This window comes from Nipponia nippon, unplaced genomic scaffold (genome assembly GCF_047370975.1).
Source record: "Nipponia nippon isolate SJK-2023a ecotype South Korea unplaced genomic scaffold, ASM4737097v1 scaffold_3, whole genome shotgun sequence".
NCBI classification, from domain to species: Eukaryota; Metazoa; Chordata; class Aves; order Pelecaniformes; family Threskiornithidae; genus Nipponia; species Nipponia nippon.
Window position 1 is genome coordinate 83,997,896 of NW_028262347.1, and position 18,793 is coordinate 84,016,688.

Consider the following 18,793-nt stretch of genomic DNA (forward strand, 5'->3'; position numbering starts at 1 on the left):
CCTGCTTCACATGAGGTTTCAATACACTTTATGTAGTTCTGTAAAAATGATCCACATTTTAGAGGTAAAGCAACAAAGGGACAAAAGATTCACCTGCATAAGGTCATCTCACAAGTCAGGAAAAGAACCAGTGCTTTGTTAGTCCAGCCATGCTGCCTCTAAATGCAGAAAGAAGGCAGCACCACTAGAAGGGCATTTTTTACAGGATACACACTGTAGGCCCCTAAACATGCCATGGATCATGTATATTTTTAGCATGAAGGGTCACTGATGGCAGCTTAAGCAGTGATGGAAGTATTTAAAGAGAAGCTGAGACACAAATCCAAGTACCTGACAACACCACTATGTTTTGCATTACTAGCATCCTGTCATTCAGAGTGGCATGAACTGTTTGGAGACTGCATTTGGCAACGGGGTCCACAACCTGTATAACCAGGCCCTCTTTGCCTATGCTTATGGCTTAGCTGACAAAGAGGAAAGACATCAATTCTTCCTTGAAGAGCTGGACAAGGCAGCTACCAGAGATGGTAAGTGCAATATGGCCATGATACAGGCAATACAGCTAATAGAATGGCCTGTGGTATGATGTAAGCTATTCTGATGTACAGTTTTCTCATTCATGCTGCTCCCCTCCCATTTCATGACTGCTATGCTACTGAATTTGTCTCTATGAACTTCTCTGTTTGTCTCTTTTGGCTTCACGAAAGATTGAGCTGTGGCCTGATATTCTTAGAATTATGAAATAATGCAGGTGCAGAGAGACCTCTGGAAGTCTCAGTCCAAGATAGTGGAAGATTGTACCTAGTTTCCCCATTAGCCTCCTCTTCTACACACTGAACAAATCCAGTTCCCTTGACTATGTCACATGCTCCAGTCCGTGACTGCCTTAGCATCCTTCTGTTGCACTGCCTTCACTTCAACCCCTCTTTGACTTACACAGCCCCCTTTTATTAATTCCCTTTTCAGCCCTTCCTGTTTTCTTTTCCATCCTGGAACTAAAACTTATCCAGTTCAGGACACTGATGGCTGAAAAAACTTCTGGGTAAAGGCAGGAGGGAATTGTATGCCTATCTCCCACATGATACTGTAGTGAATTAACCAGCAAGTAATTTTTCCATCCTTTTTGCACCCCACTTTTCTGTTTTCAGGTGGTTCAGTTCATTGGCAGAGAGAAAATAAGCCACCAGCAGAACATTTCCCTGTCTTCTACTCCCGTGCCCCTTCTGCTGAGATTGAAATGACCAGCTATGCACTCCTGGCTTTGCTCAACAAAGCCAAACTCACTCCAGAAGACTTATCTTACATTTCTCGCATTGTGCACTGGCTTGTCAAACAACAGAATCCGTATGGCGGTTTCTCCTCCAGCCAGGTGACAAATGGGTGTGGTAAAAAGAAAGCTTCTGGGGGCAGTCCAGCCTGCAAGCTGGATCTTGATAGTATGACATCTTCCTGACTGCATATTCATTTGAATAATATTTGATAAATGGTGCTCGCATAAGTCTCCTTGTCAGGGCACATCATGCTCTTCATAGGCCACTTCGTACATATTTTAGTTTTTGGAAATGGGAATTTACCTGAGTTTCAAGTTAGCAGTAGACAGCAGTCACTGTTGACACAGCATTATCCCAGATTTTCTGGTATAATTCAAATCTGTTGCCCCAGAACTTGTATCTCGTCTGCTTAGCTCTTTGCAAAGTCCCCCTCCATTTATGAGCACTGACAAAGCATCAGGGAAATAGGAGTTGTGCTAATATCATGCACCATCTTACAGCTGGGTATCTATCTAATTAGAGATCATGTTGTTCTTTTCAGGACACCGTTGTTGCTCTCCAAGCTTTAGCCCAGTATGGATACCTCACCTTCTCTAAAAAAATTCTTAACACAGTCAAAGTCAACTTCATGGAGTCCCCCAGTAAGACTTTCCATGTGAATGACAAGAATCGCTTCTTACTGCAGCAGGCTTCCTTACCCACTATTCCAGGGAATTACAGTGTGGAAGTGAATGGCACTGGATGTGTCTATCTGCAGGTAAGCAAACTGGAAACTCAGCATCACCCCTCTGAGAACTAAGTCCCCCATACCTCATTCCCCTCCATACCTTATTCCCCTCCATACCTCATGCCAAAGCCACAAAAGCCTCTAAGTCTGTGACCATCTCACACTTCCCATCTCTTTTAGACCACCCTGAGATACAATGTCCATTTGCCAAAGAAAGTTGCAGGATTTTCTCTCTCCGTACGGCCGGCCAATGTATCCTGCACAAGCGACTTCCCACCAAAGTTTGACCTTGTCGTCTCTGCCAGGTAACTTTTTCTTATTGACCTACCTCCTTGCATTCACAGTTTGGTAAAGCATCCAGGGAAGGATTTAAGTACAGGCATTTAACTGCTACTGTGCAGCTGCAGGAAGACAAACAGGATCATTGGGAGCTGAAAATGTCATTCACCGGTCTCTCCACTTGCAGACCAGACTAACAAAACTTTTCTCATTTTAGTTACACAGGAAACCGCAAAGTCTCCAACATGGCTATTATTGATGTGAAGATGCTGTCAGGTTTTATTCCTGTAAGATCTTCCCTGAAAAAGGTAAAGAATGGGAGCAAAGTGAATGGTAAACCTTGAAAACATAGAAAGTTGATAAAAATAGTCTCTGATTAGCAAATGGGAATTCTGCAAAGTCCCTGGGCGTAGCCTTCTGTCACATACTGTGTGTCTCAGACTTGTAGATGTTCATCTGTTGAAGACAAATCTGTTAGCAGCTGCCAAATCCAGTAGTCCAACAGAGGTGAAATTGCTGCAGCTTCATATCCCCAGGTCCAGCCAACAGCAAGGCTGAGTGTGTATTCCCAATAGCCAGGTATGCACATTATACATATATACATATATACCCGGCTGGCCACACAGATCAACAAAGACAGAAAAGACAGCACATACACAAACACAGATAGCACAAATGGCCTTATCCTGTTCCCCTTTCTGGCTGATGAGACTGAAAGCCCATTTGTGGAAAACATAAAAAAATACATGTATGTATGTATACACATGCACATATATACATGCAAATACACAACGTGGATCCCTCTGGTAGCTGACTTCAGACACTCAGTCTGCCCAGTAGCTGCCCCTGGATCCTTGTTCCACCCAGTCGCTGGCACCTGGACATTATGTGTCCTCGAGGCCAAAGCCCCGCTCCAGTGGATGGAACTGAGCCCCCCAGCACCCACACACATGCATGGTGGGTACCTGCAGTAACCAGCCTTAGATGTGCAGTCTCTGCAGCAGCTGGGCTTGGATCCCCTGGTCTTCCAGTTGCCTCATGCAGACACATACACACACACAAACACGCAAATGAGTCTCTGCTAGCTGGTCCAGCCCAACGGCCTGACCAGTATCTGTCCCCAAGACCTTAGGTCTCTCCAGTAACAGGCTTGGACCTCCTGGTCCCTCCTGTAGCCAATTCAGATCCTCTGGTATCTTCAATATTTGACCCAGACTTATGCTTGCTTCAGTAGGTGGCTGCCAAGCCAATTAACTTACTCACCAGCTAGTCCAGCTTTATAGTCACTAGCGACCATGCACTGACATACACAGCAGGCCTGAAGTCTGGTCTCTCAAGATGCTGGCACCCCAGATGCATGGTCCCTGTGATCCGTGGTCCCCTCTTTGGTGTCTTGCATTCCATATTCACACATGCACATGGAACAGAGAGCTCCTCACCCAGGAAAATAATCAGGAACAGGGTTTAATAAGAGGAGAGGAGAGACTATGGTGACAGGGCATGGCCAGATAAATGTACTGACCACTACTAACCTGTTTACTCTGTGCTCCTTTGTGTTTGTGTGGATGAGCCTTTAATTACACAACCTAACAGATTCTATGCAAGAAATACTTCTGCCATAAATTGCTCAAATGGGCATTTTGCAATGTTATCCCTTTGACAAGGTTATTCCTTCCTCTACAGCACAGTTTAACAAAGAAAAAGTGGGCATTGCTCTTCCTTTGTTATCCAAAAATTTGGTCACAATGATGACAATTCTGGGGAGAGCATTGATAAGCACTTCATTTCAGTTCCTAGTGCAATTCAGGTTCTGCAACAGATGCATTACCTTCAAGCCATGAGCCTTAATCTTCAAATAGATAAAAGGAAGGATGCAATTTGTTGTAGAGTCTGCTCATAGCTAGGTGGGTTTATAACCATTCAGCATTCAGGTCTGAATTTCTTTTTTTGACTAGAACTGTATGAAATTCATAATTTTTCTTTGGAAGATTTTTCCATTGAGATGTTACACTGTTTGGCATCCTACTCCTCTTTATATGTCCTCTACATATACTTTATGTACTTATATGTACTTTATATGTACCTTATATGTACTCTTCTTTATATGTATGGGAAAAAATAGCTGTTTTTTAACATTTGGAATTTTTTTTGTGCATTTTTATAGTAAAATAATTTTACTCGTGTTTTTCTAAAACCTTTTTAAAGCTTTGGTTTTTAAAATGTACAATGCACTAGAAAGTGAGTCAACTTGAGCTGCAGAAATGGTCGTGTAATTGTGAATTTTTATTGAAATAAGAGTACTCTTAATGATAAAAGTCACACACAGCAAAGCTGACTAGTAAAATTATTTTCCATTGTGATTGGTGTGCACTGGTCTTATGAAAATAGTCAACTTGAATTTCTTATCTTGGCCACGAGAGGTCAGGGTGGCATAACAGGAGCATGGCAGACGCTTTAAACATATTTTGCTATCAAATAGTTATTTGTAAGTCTCCTTGGCAAGTCTCCTATGTTAACATTGCTAACATTTGCCTTATTTAAAGCTTCAGTACCAGAATTCTGTTGTGGATCATGTAGACATCAAGAACAACCACATCCTCTTCTACCTTCAGAAGGTAAGCTTGAGAGGTTTCTTTCTGGTTTTATTAAATGGGAAGTTTAAAACAGATAAAAGAACAATCTCATTAACAGCAGATTAGCAATACATATGTCTTAAAGACATAAAGGGACTTCATTCAGTCCAACATCAACTATGTATACACAGTAGTGGTAGTCTACAGTGAAGACATATGTATTTGTTATTACTTTTTGTGAAGAATGCTGTATTTCACAAACATAGCTAGCTAAGTTGCATTCCACATTGCAAAAGTTCCCAGTCTACATAATATTCTTCAGCCTCTAAGTGATGCTTCTCATCAGTTGATCTGAGAGTGTGTCGGTATCATCCCCTCCCTTTTAGAGAGTTTTCTGTATGAAAAGAATAGCCCTCCCACATCAATGTCATTAATAAAAGGAATGAGCAAGGAGAAAGATGAAAATCAAAACACAAGGGATCTTAAAATACCAAGAAGGAAAAAGGAGAGAGAAAGCAAAAATAAACAGTAATAATATCTACTCTCAAACACTAATTTTTATGAGTTGGTCTCCAAGGATCTGATAAGGAAGATTGGAGTCAGTATTCTTAATTCACAGAGCAGCTCTGATGTTGAGATGTGAAAAGTTTACTCAGCACAGCACTAGTGATGCAGAAAGTTCTCCAGAGCCCCGTCCATGGCTCCATTGTTATAAAGAGATCAGCAAGACAAAAACAAGGACAAAGGGAGAAGAGAGCAGGGGCACAGTCCCAGGCATGCAGTAGAAAGCTTGAAGCTGAGAAAGATTAGCAAGGAGGAAAGTTTGGGACATTTGGCTGCAAGAGTGTGGAATGAGGAACAGAACCACAGGGGAGGATGGGGATCTTGAGTTCAGTGTGTTTAAAGAGAGAAAAGTGGGGAGAAGATTCATAGGGATGCTGAAGGTGATTTTCACTGGGAAAAGGCAAGAAAAGAAACTAATGGCAGCTTTCAGTGAGAGGATGAATGCCAATGTGCTGAAAGCTGCAGTAACCAGGGAATGGCTGGGGTAACTGGACATGGAAATATGAAGAGGAAGAAAGAAAAGAGCACACAATTTTAGCAACAAAACATATTTAGCAACAGCTTTTAAACAATTATCTCATTTGACATCAAGTTTACAATCGAGAGAATTGTAGAATGGCACTTTGTCACACAGTCTGACCCAGAAATGCATCTGTTCAACCTTAGTCTCAGGAGTAGCTATGAAAAGAAAAAGTCTGATGCATTTTCTTGCCTTGCCATTTCCAGGTCTCCCAGAAGGAAATCAGCTTCTCCTTCAGCGTGGAGCAAAGCCTGGCTGTCTCAGATATCAAAGCAGTGCCAGTACATATGTACGATTACTACGAAACAGGTAGGTGACCTCAGTAGGCTGGAGCAAAACCTGTAAAATCAAAGTATTGATCTCAGCATTTGCAAGGTGCAGACAGTGGATTTTCCCTTACTCTCTCTATGCAAGCTTCTCTTCATTTTTCTGCATTTGCTGCCTTTGTTTCTCAGGAGAGACAAATGGAGAGCAAACTAGCAATTGTGCTCCTTTTGATTACTAGACTGCAAAGGGTTTGCAGAAGCATAGACAGTTTCTGCCCTCCTGTCTTTTCATTTCTTGCTTCATTTCAACATCAAGCAGATTAGAAAGTTATACTTCAGGAGCTGCTTTCTTAAAAACTACATACAGAAAGAAGAGTGGCTCCACTTTCTTTCTACAGTTGGAACACGATGGTTAAAATCAATAACTCAAAGGCAGTAGTGTTCCTGACTTCCCTGATCTGGCTTATCTCATATTTTTGCTTTATATTGCCATAGCAGGCTGCAGTCAACGAACTGTTCCTTAGTAGAATTTAAATACTTAAGCAGGAATGACAATCTCACTGAACTCAACAGAAGTTTAAGCATCTAACTAGAAAATTAAGTGCCTGAACACCTTTCTCAATCTGGCTTCAAGGAACTAAAATTGCATCAGACATTACCCAGTTGTGGAATTTATGTTATCAAAAATGTGGCTCAGGTTCCCCCATGCTTTTCTCAAGCTTGGCACAAACTTCAGGAACTGCATCCTAGCAGATGAGCAGCAGTATCCAGAGAATTGACTGGAGTATCCAGAACATGACTGGAGTACATGTTCTGCCACCTGATCCACATCGTGCACGGTCACAGAAAAACACAGCCAGAAGATTGCATTGGGCTCTGACTGTGCACCCCTGCAACTGAGTGCTTTGATAGCTGGAAGACTACCACAAAATTTATCAATTGTTGTCTGGTTCATAATGTGTTAATCACAGGTGCACATGGACTGGGGTCAGAATGATTTCTCACTCTCATGCAAATGTCATCTTCCTTTCTTCTTTCCAGATGAATATGCCCTTGCAGAATACAAAACACCCTGCTCCCCACCTTCCAACTGAAATCAGATATGTGCCAGAAGAGGTAATGGTTCAGAAGGTATCAGGCAAGCATTTGTAGAGGAAGAAGCGGATAAGAGACTTGGTTGTTTCTGGGAGGGCAATGAAAAGCACGTAGAAGAATGAGGCATAAGCAAATCCCAAATTGCAGTAGATCAGAATGACCCATTCTGGCCCACACTTCATAAGATCTTGGGGTCGGTGTGGATCAGAAACTTCAGATAAAGTTCTTTTCTTAACAAGGGAGATACTGTGCAATTGTTAACCCTGACCATCCATCTTTTTGGAAACTCGTGACATATATTCCAGTGGGAGCTTTGTATATAGGTAAACTCCTGAAACATATATTCTTGACCACAGATTCCTCTTAAGAAAGCCAAGATTAGGAGAATAATCTGCTGCTGCTGCTGCTTCTGTAGGTTTTATTTGTTTTGGTCTTTCTATTTATCCTGAAGGAAGATCCTGAAGAAATTACTTTGATCCTCACCTTTTTCAGTGATTGAACAGAATCATTTACAGATGTCAGAATTCTAGTCACAGGAAGGTAACTTTTATGCAGTTTTTGCCTCTACTGTGAAAGAAAGTTTTTCTTCAGATTAATATCTCATATTTTACTGCTCTTTGTAATAAAACCTTCTGATTGGCAATGCTATTTGTCCCAGTCTCCACTCCTTACTGTATCTAGAACTGGGTGCTGTAAGGTATTTCATAAGCTAAAAAATTCATACCTTGGACAGGTCGATCAATGACAATGACATCCTGACATCAGTGACATCTTGTGGCACAGACAGGATAAGGTCCCTGGCCTCCGTGACGGAAGCTTTCTACCCAAAGCCTAACAGTGGGAGAAACTAGACAGTTGTAGCACATGAACTCTTCAAAAAGGGGTTAGGACGGAATGGTGGATCCAATTGAGCCCTTGGAGGGAGCAAAATGAGAAAATTTGGAGGGAGTGAAAAATGAAGAGAGCCACAAGGAGCTTATGATGGTGTGGCAAAGAACAAGAAATTTCCTGTCGTGCTTTCTGCATTTGGTGAACAGGTACAGCAGACAGCCACACACTGTGGCTACTGTCCCTCAGAGTCTGCAGTGACCTGACATGACCTTCATCCTGACCAGATCACACTGGTAGAAGGACACAGAAACCAACCACATATCCAGAACAATCTGAGCAAACATCTGCCAATTGAATGATACCACTGAGCTGCTGTTTCTTCAGTCAGGGTGTTAGACATAGTCCTAGTTACAGTCTTGGAAGACACTAGCTTATTATCATGAAAATGGGCTTCTCAGAGCAGATTTTGATTCCTGCAAACACCTTACTCAACAGCAATGTGCCTGCTGTGAGGCAGACCACACAATAGCACAGGAGGTGGTAGGAGAAAAGCAGCCCTTTGTACACCCTGAGAGCACTGTTCAGTAGGGTGTCAGGCTTGCCCAGATATGGCTCAAGTGAAACTAATTGTACTGCACTGAGCAGTGCGGGAACCTTTGTGCTAAGGGGCAGCCATGACAGACCCATAGGCTCAGTGTAATCCCATGAAGATGCAAAAGAAATTTGGAAGCTGTAGAAGCACATAAATGTCAGTTTGGAAGGGACTTGTGGAGGACATCAAATGAATGAAGGGATCAGGCCCGGTCAGCATGGGTTTATGAAAGGCAGGTCCTGCTTGACTAACTTGATCTCTTTCTATGACAAGGTGACCTGCCTGGTGGATGGGGGAAAGGCTGTGGATGTTGTTTAGCTGGACTTCAGTAAAGCCTTTGACACCGTTTCCCACAGCATTCTCCTGGAGAAACTGGCTGCTCATGGCTTGGATGGGTGTATGCTGTGCTGGGTAAAAAGCTGGCTGGATGGCCGGGCCCAAAGAGTTGTGGTGAATGGAGTTAAATCCAGTTGGCGGCTGGTCACAAGTGATGTTCCCCAGGGCTCAGAACTGGGGCCAGTTCTGTTCAATATCTTCATTGATGATCTGGATGAGGGGCTTCAGTGCACCCTCAGTAAGTTTGCAGATGACACCAAGTTGGGCAGGAGTGTTGACCTGCTTGAGGGTAGGAAGGCTCTACAGAGGGATCTGGACAGGCTGGATTGATCGGCTGAGGCCAATTGTATGAGGTTCACCTCGAATACTGTGTTCAGTTTTGGGCCCCTCACTACAAGAAGGACATCGAGGTGCTGGAGCGTGTCCAAAGAAGGGCAACAAAGCTGGTGAAGGGTCTAGAGAACAAGTCTTATGAGAAGTGGCTGAGGGAGCTGGGGTTGTTTAGTCTGGAGACAAGAAGGCTCAGGGGACACCTTATCGCTCTCTACAACTACCTGAAAGGAGGTCATAGCGAAGCAGAGGATCAGTCTCTTCTCCCAAGTAACAAGCAATAGGACAAGAGGAAATGGCCTCAAGTTGCACCAGGGGAGATTTAGGTTGGATATTAGGAAAAACTTCTTCACCAAAAGGTTAGTCAGGCCCTGGAACAGGCTGCCCAGGGAAGTGGTTGAGTCGCCATCCCTGGAGGTATTTAGAAGACAGGTAGATGTGGTGCTTAGGGACATGGTTTAAGTGGTGGACTTGGGAGTGCTGGGTTACGGTTGGACTTGATGATCTTAAAGGTCTTTTCAAACCTAAACAATTCTATGATTCTATGAAACCTCCTGTTCTAAGCAGAACCACCCAGTAGAAACCTGCAACTCAAAGCAGGAGACAGTTGCAAAGGAAGAATCTCCACTGTCTTCCCCGGACCTCAGCACTGGTCTGAGGGATGCAAGCTCTGTAAGATGAGGTACAACTGTGAGCAGTGTATCAAGATGCATGACTTAGGCAACAGAAGACATCCAGACCTCCAGGCTGACCTGTCCATCAGGTCTGCACTGCACTTACTGTTGTAGTTCCAAACAATTTACTAAATGTTAGTTCTCCTTGCAGCCAAAAGCAGTCATGCATAGGTCCTTCATTGCACTGTAAAACACCGTCATCCAGGAGGTTCTCTAAGGAAAGATTCAAGGGGTAGGAGAGAAAGAAATGAAGGACATTTTACATGAAAGCTGTAAAAATATAACCTATCATCCCCAAACCAACTTCCTTTCTTCTTTCTGTCTTTCACCAATTTTTACATGCTTTTAAAAAAAACTGTAAAGTGATTTAGCACCAGGTATTTCCACTGAGATAAGATCCCAGAACCTAAAGCCTAAAAGTCAGCAAAGGCTTACTGACATCACCTTTCTTGCTGCATCCAGGACAATAATATGCCACTTGTCCCTGACCAACAAAAGCTCAATGCTAGGGACTATCTATGCTGAACTTCCAGCCACATTGTGTGAAACAATATTTTTCTGCAGGGGGTTTTCTCCTCTCAGGCACACATTAACATATGCATATGTACACATACCTACAGACAAGGAGCCTACTCATCAGTCTGTTACTCCCAGTACAGGTCTTTCTTTGCTTGTTGCTCAGTTTTCTGCAAGTTCAGACATGCAGTAAGGTTCCTGTGCTCCAATATAAGTTGGGTTATTACGACTGTCTTTGATTTAGTCAAATACAATACCCTTCATTACAAACCTTGCCACCTCTGTTGGTGAAAGGATTATGGGGATGGAAAAACAGTCACTGATCTTGTGTCAGACAGTCCTTGTGAACCATCCTCTGCTCAGGCACCTTCATGGATAAAAGCCAAAGGCAGGAAGCTGCAACTTCATAAAGAGAAGCTTTTTTTAGAGAAGCTACAGATGGGACCCCAGTCCTCTGGGACTCCAAATCACGTTGCAGTTAAGCCAGCCTAACAGGTAGGTGTTGTCTTGGTCCTGTTCACCTTTTTCTGACTTTGCTCCCATCCATGCTCTCCTGACCCTTAGAGTGGTGCTCAACTTGACCTCACAGAGAGCAGGTCAGAGATAGGGACCCAACTCAAAACTGACAAGATTTAGGGGGAAAAATTATGTTTCTTCCTTCTATCTGCTTGAACAAGCTTACCATGGGGTCAGAGAAGCAGTAGCAAGCAGGCAGGAAAAAATGCACTGTCCCTTTCAGTAAGGCATGGACACAGCTCAGCTACATCAGAGAGCCATGCTGCAAATCTTGGGAGCTTTTGCAGAAAGCTGAGCAGGCAAGGTGTCAGCACTCCACCTCCTACCCCTACTTACCTTCTTACAGAACAGCCCTGCCTCTGTGTGTGCTCAGTGCCTCCTGCTTAGGGTCACAACTGTGGTCTCGAGTTTGACTTCTTGTAACAAGTCTTAGGTCTCTCCCTCTCTCCATCCAAAATCCCAGCAACAGGGTAAGTCTAGCTTTCCATTGCTATAATTTGCCTGCTTGTGTTTATGGACCTAAAGACAATGTCCTGACCCAACTTAACAAAGCTGGAGAGCTCTGGTCTCTGCTCAGATCACAAAGGTGGTAATGGCAGCGCGTCCTACCTAATCTGTGACAGCCTTGGTTCCCGAATACCAGGTACTATCTAGAAGGAGAAATAGTGTGAAATGTGGCATTTCTAGTCATCTGAAAGTCCCTCCTTTTCTTCTCCTTGGAAATCCATTTCTATTTCCGCACATGTCCTATGAAGTTGTATACAATTTGAGCTGTGCTCTGAAGACGTGAAGCATGTAAAAATAACCCAGTCTACCAAACAATTAAACATCTCTCCCCACAAGGTCCTGGTATCTGCTGGGTCTCAAATTTCAGCCATTTCCACAATCTTCTCTGTGAAGATGGTTTCATACACCGAGGCCAAAGAACAGCTCTGGGCATGTCCTAGCTGTCTCTGCTTGGTCATGCATCAACAGATGCAGACAAATCCAAATCCTTCTGCCCAAAACTGGGTGGGGAAGACATGAACAAGCTGAAATCTGCAGCTTAACTGGCCTAAATAGACGTGTCCATAGCCTGCTTCACCACCAGCTACTCTGACTCTTGTGTCAAGACACCCAGACTCGGGTCTTCTGTCCAAAAAGACAGGGGACTTCACAAATAATTTCTATCACAGACAAACACTCTTACTATTGGGCAGCTAGCCCAGTGGAGGCACAAGCATACATAACAACCCCCAGAAGTCTCTTCCTGGGTGCCTTTCATGTGCATTTGGAGAAGACCTGAGACAGGGGAAGAGTTTCTGCAGATCAGCTAGCAGGAGGGTGTTCAGCTGGAGAGCAGCACTGAGATCCAGGCAAAAAAGCAGACTTCAGCAATTCAGCAACACCAGGACCTAGAACACCTTGGGAAGCAGCTGGACAGTTGCTCTAAACAGCTGAAGAATTGGGCGTAGGACCCTAAGGCCCTCTGGGAATTTAGATCCTGGCTGATGTGAGCTAAGTGCCTTAACACCCTCGAGAACCTGAGCCCATGCTCTGACATCTCTCTCAGCTTTCTAAATACACCACCTCGCATTTGAAAGCATGTAGCAGCTTTTCATGTGGTAGCACTGTGCATGCAGGCGAGCCCGAAGGGGCACTGTATAAAATAATATTTATGAGAACATGCCACATCATCAATATTTTTGGGTACTCCCCTTAGGATGGACAGAAATATGGGAACAGAGCTCTCTGCTTTCTTTGGGTTGAATTTAAGTTTTGCTTTATTGAGGGACAGGAGTAGTTTCTTCCCTGACAATTCTGGTGGAATTCCTTGCAGTGCAATTGATGAGAGTTTCTACCTTTTGAAAAAAGAATGACATTTTGAGAAAAGGATGTAGTGAGGTGAGTGGTTTTCACCTCTTCTAGTTCTGCTCAAAACCCAGAGGTTCTATCCCCAGAGTTTCTGTTCCCATCAGAAGCAATCCCTGAGTAAAATGCTTGACCCAAAAAGTCACACTGAAAGCAATGTTTTCATGTTTACATGAGACCTGTGGGTGACTTTTGCTACAGAAGAACACTCACTGAGGAATCAGCTATGATTTTGAAGATGTTAAGGTGCCAAGCTGCTTTACAGTGACCCCAGACTCCCCCTTGCTCTCCCATCCCTGTCAGCAGAAAAGACTGTGTGAGCTTCAAGAGGGGTCAGTCAGGCTAGTTCAATCCACCTTCTTCAGCTGTGTACACTCAGCCTGCTGTTAAACAAAAGCCTTTGTTTAATGCCATTCCAGTGAATGACCAACTGCAAGCCTGGTCAGATGGAAACTGATATGAAATGTGGATTCTTTCAAAAGCACAGCATTTAAATTTTGCTACAGATTTCCAAAACACTAGGCTGAGAGGGAGTGGCTGTGACAATGCCAGCAGTATCTAGCAAAACCTGCATTTTATTGGCTTCTTTTACCTCTGTAACTCTTTTACTTCTGTAACTCTTTTACCTCCAGCACAACTAGTGACCCAAATTTTTTCTCATGGCGCTTGCATCATGAAAAGTTGCTGATGCAGGAACTCAGGAATTTGCTTAACCTCAATGCAAGTCAGACAAGTTGAACTATGTATGTCCCACACTCTTACTGCATTGAGATTTTAATTTTATTTGTTTGCCAGAGGTAAAAAGAGAGCTTTGAGGCTGTTTAGCCTGGGTTCACTGTGATATTATCTGTATATATTTCTCTAACTCATGCAGTAAATTTGGGAAATTTGGCTACTTCCATGCTATGCTGTTTCATGTTCTTCCCCCTTACATGTCGCTACCTAAGAAATTTTACTTAGAATTGATTTATGAGCTCCGTAAGAAAGTCTTGATTTTTAAATGATGCAAAAAAACGAGATGTTGCACAGCAGACTACAGCAGAAACCTATTACGTGCAGTAACAAGCATGACACCTTGCTATTGTTCAGTCAGTTGTACGCTACAATTTCTTTCCTTATGTGTTTCAACTCTTCACACAGCTGAGCCATCCAACCCTTAGCATTGCCTTGCCAAAGGGGAACTCCTTCCTGTGGAAAGAAATGATGAAAATCTTAATTGAAGTGGTGAAGTAAAGAACAGATAAAAGATGCAGAGCAGGTACAGAAGAAATGTCTAGAAAAGCCACATAAGCCTGAGAGATCAATTTGGGAGTGCAGTAGGGTTCTCAGTCTTGATATTTCAGACAAGTCAGTAGAAGCCATGTTAATGTCATCCTTTTCCACAAGCAGAGGATGCAGCTTTTGTGTCCTATCTCAGCCAGTCGATAAAAAGGCTCATTTCCATGTTCTTTGCACTGTGTCCTGCAACAACACCTGTGAAGATATTTGTTCCACACCTAAAGCACTGGGAAGGAGCAGTAATCCTCACCACTCTTTGAGACTGCAATAAATACACAGAAACCTGAGCCACAGGATTTTCTTGTTAAAATTCCAGATGAAAAGATGCAACAATTGACAGGAACTTCACATACTGAGTTTTTAGGATCATGTGAATCAATCAGACAAAATGGTAAGGGTCATCTCCCATCTCCAAAAATGCCAAGTATTTTATTAGGTGCCAAACACAATATATTTACTGTTACACAGTATATTTTACTGTTTACACATATTGTTCTTTGGCTTGAACACAGGCACTAGTCTTCTGTGTATGTATATTTTCCTATAAAAACAAGTCCAAGAAATGGTCTGTCTGTTTAAAATCCTAAATGATAGGCTGATCCTTTTAGCAGCAACATCTGGTTGCCAGGTAAGACTTCATGAAATGCCTCCAACTCAGTGACCAGCAGTATGAAACCTTCAGCACCTTGTGGAAGCTCTTGATGAGTGCCGGAGGCTCTGCTGAACTCATGGCAAAGAAATTTGCCCTACTCAATAGCCTGTCCCAGAGCAAACACATGAAGCATTTCTTGTTCTGTTTCACTCTTCTTGATTTCTGCAACTTGTCTCCAGCAATTAAGTTGCAGTTTTTCTTTCCGTTAACCTTTATTGCTCCCCTTAGTCATCTATCATTACTTTTTTCATTGTTGTCTCACGATTTTTTTCATTCTTGTTGACACTTGGTTGGGTTGAATGTGAATGCTTGGAGGGGATTCAGTGACTTAACATTGTTCGAGTTACGCTCCTACTGTTTTTACCTCAAACAAACAGCGATGACACGGACTAGCACGATCTGAGAAGTGATCCTGTAAACAGTGGGAATAGTGAAACTATACATGCCCCTAGCTTTCATATTTATGTAGCCCAGGAAGATTAGGTAAAACTTAGGAAGAAGACACAGAGCACTGAAACTAAATAAAATGTTCTGGGGTAGATTCTTGCTTGTTTCTTGGATGTATGTGATTTTACCTTTGATTATCAGAAGAGGCCAGCCCCTACATAAAGTGATGGAAAGAATTGCCAAAGGTATTCAGAAAAATTTCAGCCTTTTCAACCATTTCAATAACAAGCTGATCACTCTGTTCTGATATTAGGTGCATTTCTGAAAACATGCTTCATGATTTGTAGTCAGTCTTAGACACAATTTATGACTAGCAGGCTTGCTAAATAATTCTTTTCAAACTAATTCTAGACTTTTTATGGTTTGATGGGGTTACCCAGACCTTTTCCGTCTCTTCCAGGAATATAAAGTCCTGCCAGTGTCAGTGGAGGGCTCACAAAACAGCTTAAAGAGCTACAAGTCTGTTGGTATATACTGCAAGAAAAAAGAATGACTGAAAGTCAGAGCAAAGGGGAGCCAGAAGAAACAAGAAGCCAGCAAAGTGTCCAGGAAGCCAGCAAAGCGTTATGTTGAGGCTGAGGCCTTGCATGCTGGAGGCTATAAAGAGAACACATATGAAGGATCCTACAGTGCCTAGCTGCTCCTGCATTTTGTTTTTGCCAGATAAAGCAAGAATATTCACCGTGACTTTACTTTTTTATCCTCAGTGTATCTCTAATGAAGCAATGTTAGAACATTCTGAACTCAGAGCAGCTCCTGGGGTGCAGCTGCCAATGCAGCCGGAGTGCAGATCACACGGACTCTGTCTACTCAGCACAGCTCCAGGGAGCCGCCTCTTACGGGCTTCGGTGTTGCTGTGCCCATCCATTTCTAGAGTCTGGATCCTATCAAAGCCAGTGTGAATCTTCCTTTCCACCTCCCTGGATTTTGGCAGGATTGGGAGTCTGCTGAGCCCCTATGCAGGACTGGTAGGACCCATGGCTCTGCTGTCACAGCAAAATGTCCCATCAAGTTTTGTTCCCAATTGACATGCTGTCTTATAAAGAAGTCAGCTGAGTCATGTTTTCTTAGTCTGATTGCTATAGTTAGAAAGATGCTCAAGAACCTTAAAACTACCATGAATCAATCTCCCCTTTAACTTGCAGTGTGAGAAAAGGTCACCCATCTGCTTCCACTTCTTCCAGCCGTTCCTATGGGATCTATCTGCTGCAGTCCATGGGAACATGACAGGAGAGACTCTGGGGGGCTTTCCTCAGAGGTGTGAACAGTCAGGGCTCTGCTACTGCTTTGCGTAATAGCAAAGCACTTGTGCTTCCCTCGGGCTAGCAACTAGGGGTGACATTAGACATGGACATGACACGCCAGTCACTCCCTCATCTCCACCCAGTGCTTTCCAGCAGACAGTTTTGCCTAGCACTGGTCGTTTATGAGGCAGTAGCCTTAAAAAACACCTAGTTCTTTAAAAGGGAAAACTATGCAAGAAGGACTTTCTCTGACTCCCCGTTTGTCTCAGGCCAGCTTGTTTGCCCTGAGCCAACTCGGAAGCCTCAACTGTTTAGAAAGATAATAGAAGATAATAAAGAATAACAGCTCTTCATCAAGGACACAACCTCCAGCTTGTTCAATACAGTGCTCAGTAGTTCAATGTATTATCACTGGAGATGAAGCAGAAATAGCCTTTATATGTGGGGAATTCATCCAAAAGACTTTTCAGGCATAAGGTCAGGGGTGGAAGGCACAAACAGGCTCTCCCTGGGGGGGAATCCTTAAAATAGCACAATTAATATACCAGGTAACACAAGAGTATTGTTGTGCTGCCAAGTAGATAATAATAACAGATAAAGGGAGAGAAAGCTGCAGGCTCTGAATAGCATTTGCATGCCTCCCATAATGTGTCTGGAACAAGTTCAATTTCTGGTATGTCATGGTGGAAAGAAAAAGCCTTTGCAACAACAAAAAAATGGATTTAGAAGCTAGATGTTGGTCAATGGCAAAAAGCTCAAAGTGATGCCCTCGTACTCACAAAGAGACTGTAGCCTCCAACACTTGTTATCAATCAGTTGCGAGAGACTCATGCTCTTTTTCACATTTGAGCCCTAGCAATATCATGACTACACAGAGGACAGACTTGAAAGAAATTAGAAGAGGTAGCGCCTGCTCTTAAAGATGTGAGTCTCATTTCTCAGATTCATCTTCTATGAACTCTTGGTTCTGAAAACATTTTACAACCTTCAAGTGACTACACCAAGATCCACACTTCCCTTCTCACAACCGCTGGAACAGCCATACAGCATTTCCCAAAAAAATATGTCTGAGAAATGAAGTGGAAAGCCTGGCAAAATGGTATTTCATTTGGTCCAGGTCCATACCATGAAGCTGCATTCATGCAGCCGTATCCAAAGAAGCATGTAAAGACGTTACTCCTCCACAGTTCCCTTCTCACAGACAGCCCAGCTGCTGTTCAGAGAGATGGTTCAGATGTGTTGTGGCAATAGTGCCTGCAACTCCATGAAAGGACTTGAGGGGTACAAATACGCCAGTAAAGCCCTTGTAGGGGCTGACTGAACAGTCTGATGGCTGAGATCCCAAGGGGAAGCAAAACTCCTGGATGACCCCCCTCTCAAATCACTTCAGAGAAGAACGGCAATCAGCCAGGGAAGGCTACTCCACTGCAAACTAGTGGAGGGAAGGAGAGGAGAATAAGAGGGACTAAGGGAATCTCGAACACTTATAAATCTGTTGTTATAATGTATTTGTGAGGCATTTCTACAGAATGAAATTAAAAAGCAGGCTTTCCATAAAGCAAAGAAAAGCCTTTGCAATATGAAAGCCTCAGACAGCTACTTCTTTCTACATGTGACTGGCACAAGTTGTCATCCAAACTTAAAGCAAATGCTTCCACCTACAGAGTGCAGAAGTTACAGCTCGGAAAAGAGGAGAGTTGTGCGTAGCTGTGAAATAGGAACAAAGGATTAGGATTTTCCTCAGAGGCTGAAAGGTCAGAGAATGGGTTTGGCAGTTTTCAGCATGCTAGAGATGGCTGTTTTAGCCTCAAGTACCTTTCTGGTAGCCAGGAGAGCAAATACATGGCAACATCACGTGCAGCTTGTGTCAGCTTTTGGTAGACAAGATGATTTCTCAGTACCAGCCACAAGCTGATTGCTAGCATGGGAGGTTTAGGGAGAGAGCATGCAGCCAGCCTAGATGTCTCACCAGAGGAGAGGGCTTAACTAGCTATATTTTTTGAATTACATGTCAAATGTTCCCCTCTTGATACCTCTTGTTAAGTATTTTCTTTTCCCCCCAACAAAAATTTTATTTATGTTTGCAAGTATGAAGAATGAACTTACTAAGTATCAGAGATTTTTTGTGGGGCTTGTTCAGGTGTTTTATTAGTGACCTGTTTACATTTGAACCCAACCCTTGCTGCTGCCTATCAAGACCAAGCAGAAAGGAGGGTTGAATGCCCTTGGTC

The 18,793-nt window shown here is 43.2% G+C and overlaps 1 protein-coding gene across 1 annotated transcript in view; it reads left to right on the forward strand.

Annotated features, from left to right (window-relative positions):
• The window catches only part of LOC104014592 (ovostatin), a 31,955-nt gene extending 24,041 nt beyond the window's left edge, over positions 1-7,914 (forward strand). Inside the window, exons 28-35 of the mRNA XM_009467253.2 lie at positions 362-527; positions 1,149-1,369; positions 1,813-2,028; positions 2,179-2,303; positions 2,495-2,585; positions 4,821-4,892; positions 6,141-6,243; positions 7,242-7,914. Of these exons, the coding sequence (XP_009465528.2) occupies positions 362-527; positions 1,149-1,369; positions 1,813-2,028; positions 2,179-2,303; positions 2,495-2,585; positions 4,821-4,892; positions 6,141-6,243; positions 7,242-7,294 (1,047 nt within the window). The 3' untranslated portion in view covers positions 7,295-7,914. The remainder of the gene's footprint in view (positions 1-361; positions 528-1,148; positions 1,370-1,812; positions 2,029-2,178; positions 2,304-2,494; positions 2,586-4,820; positions 4,893-6,140; positions 6,244-7,241) is intronic.
• The last annotated feature ends 10,879 nt before the right edge of the window (positions 7,915-18,793 follow it).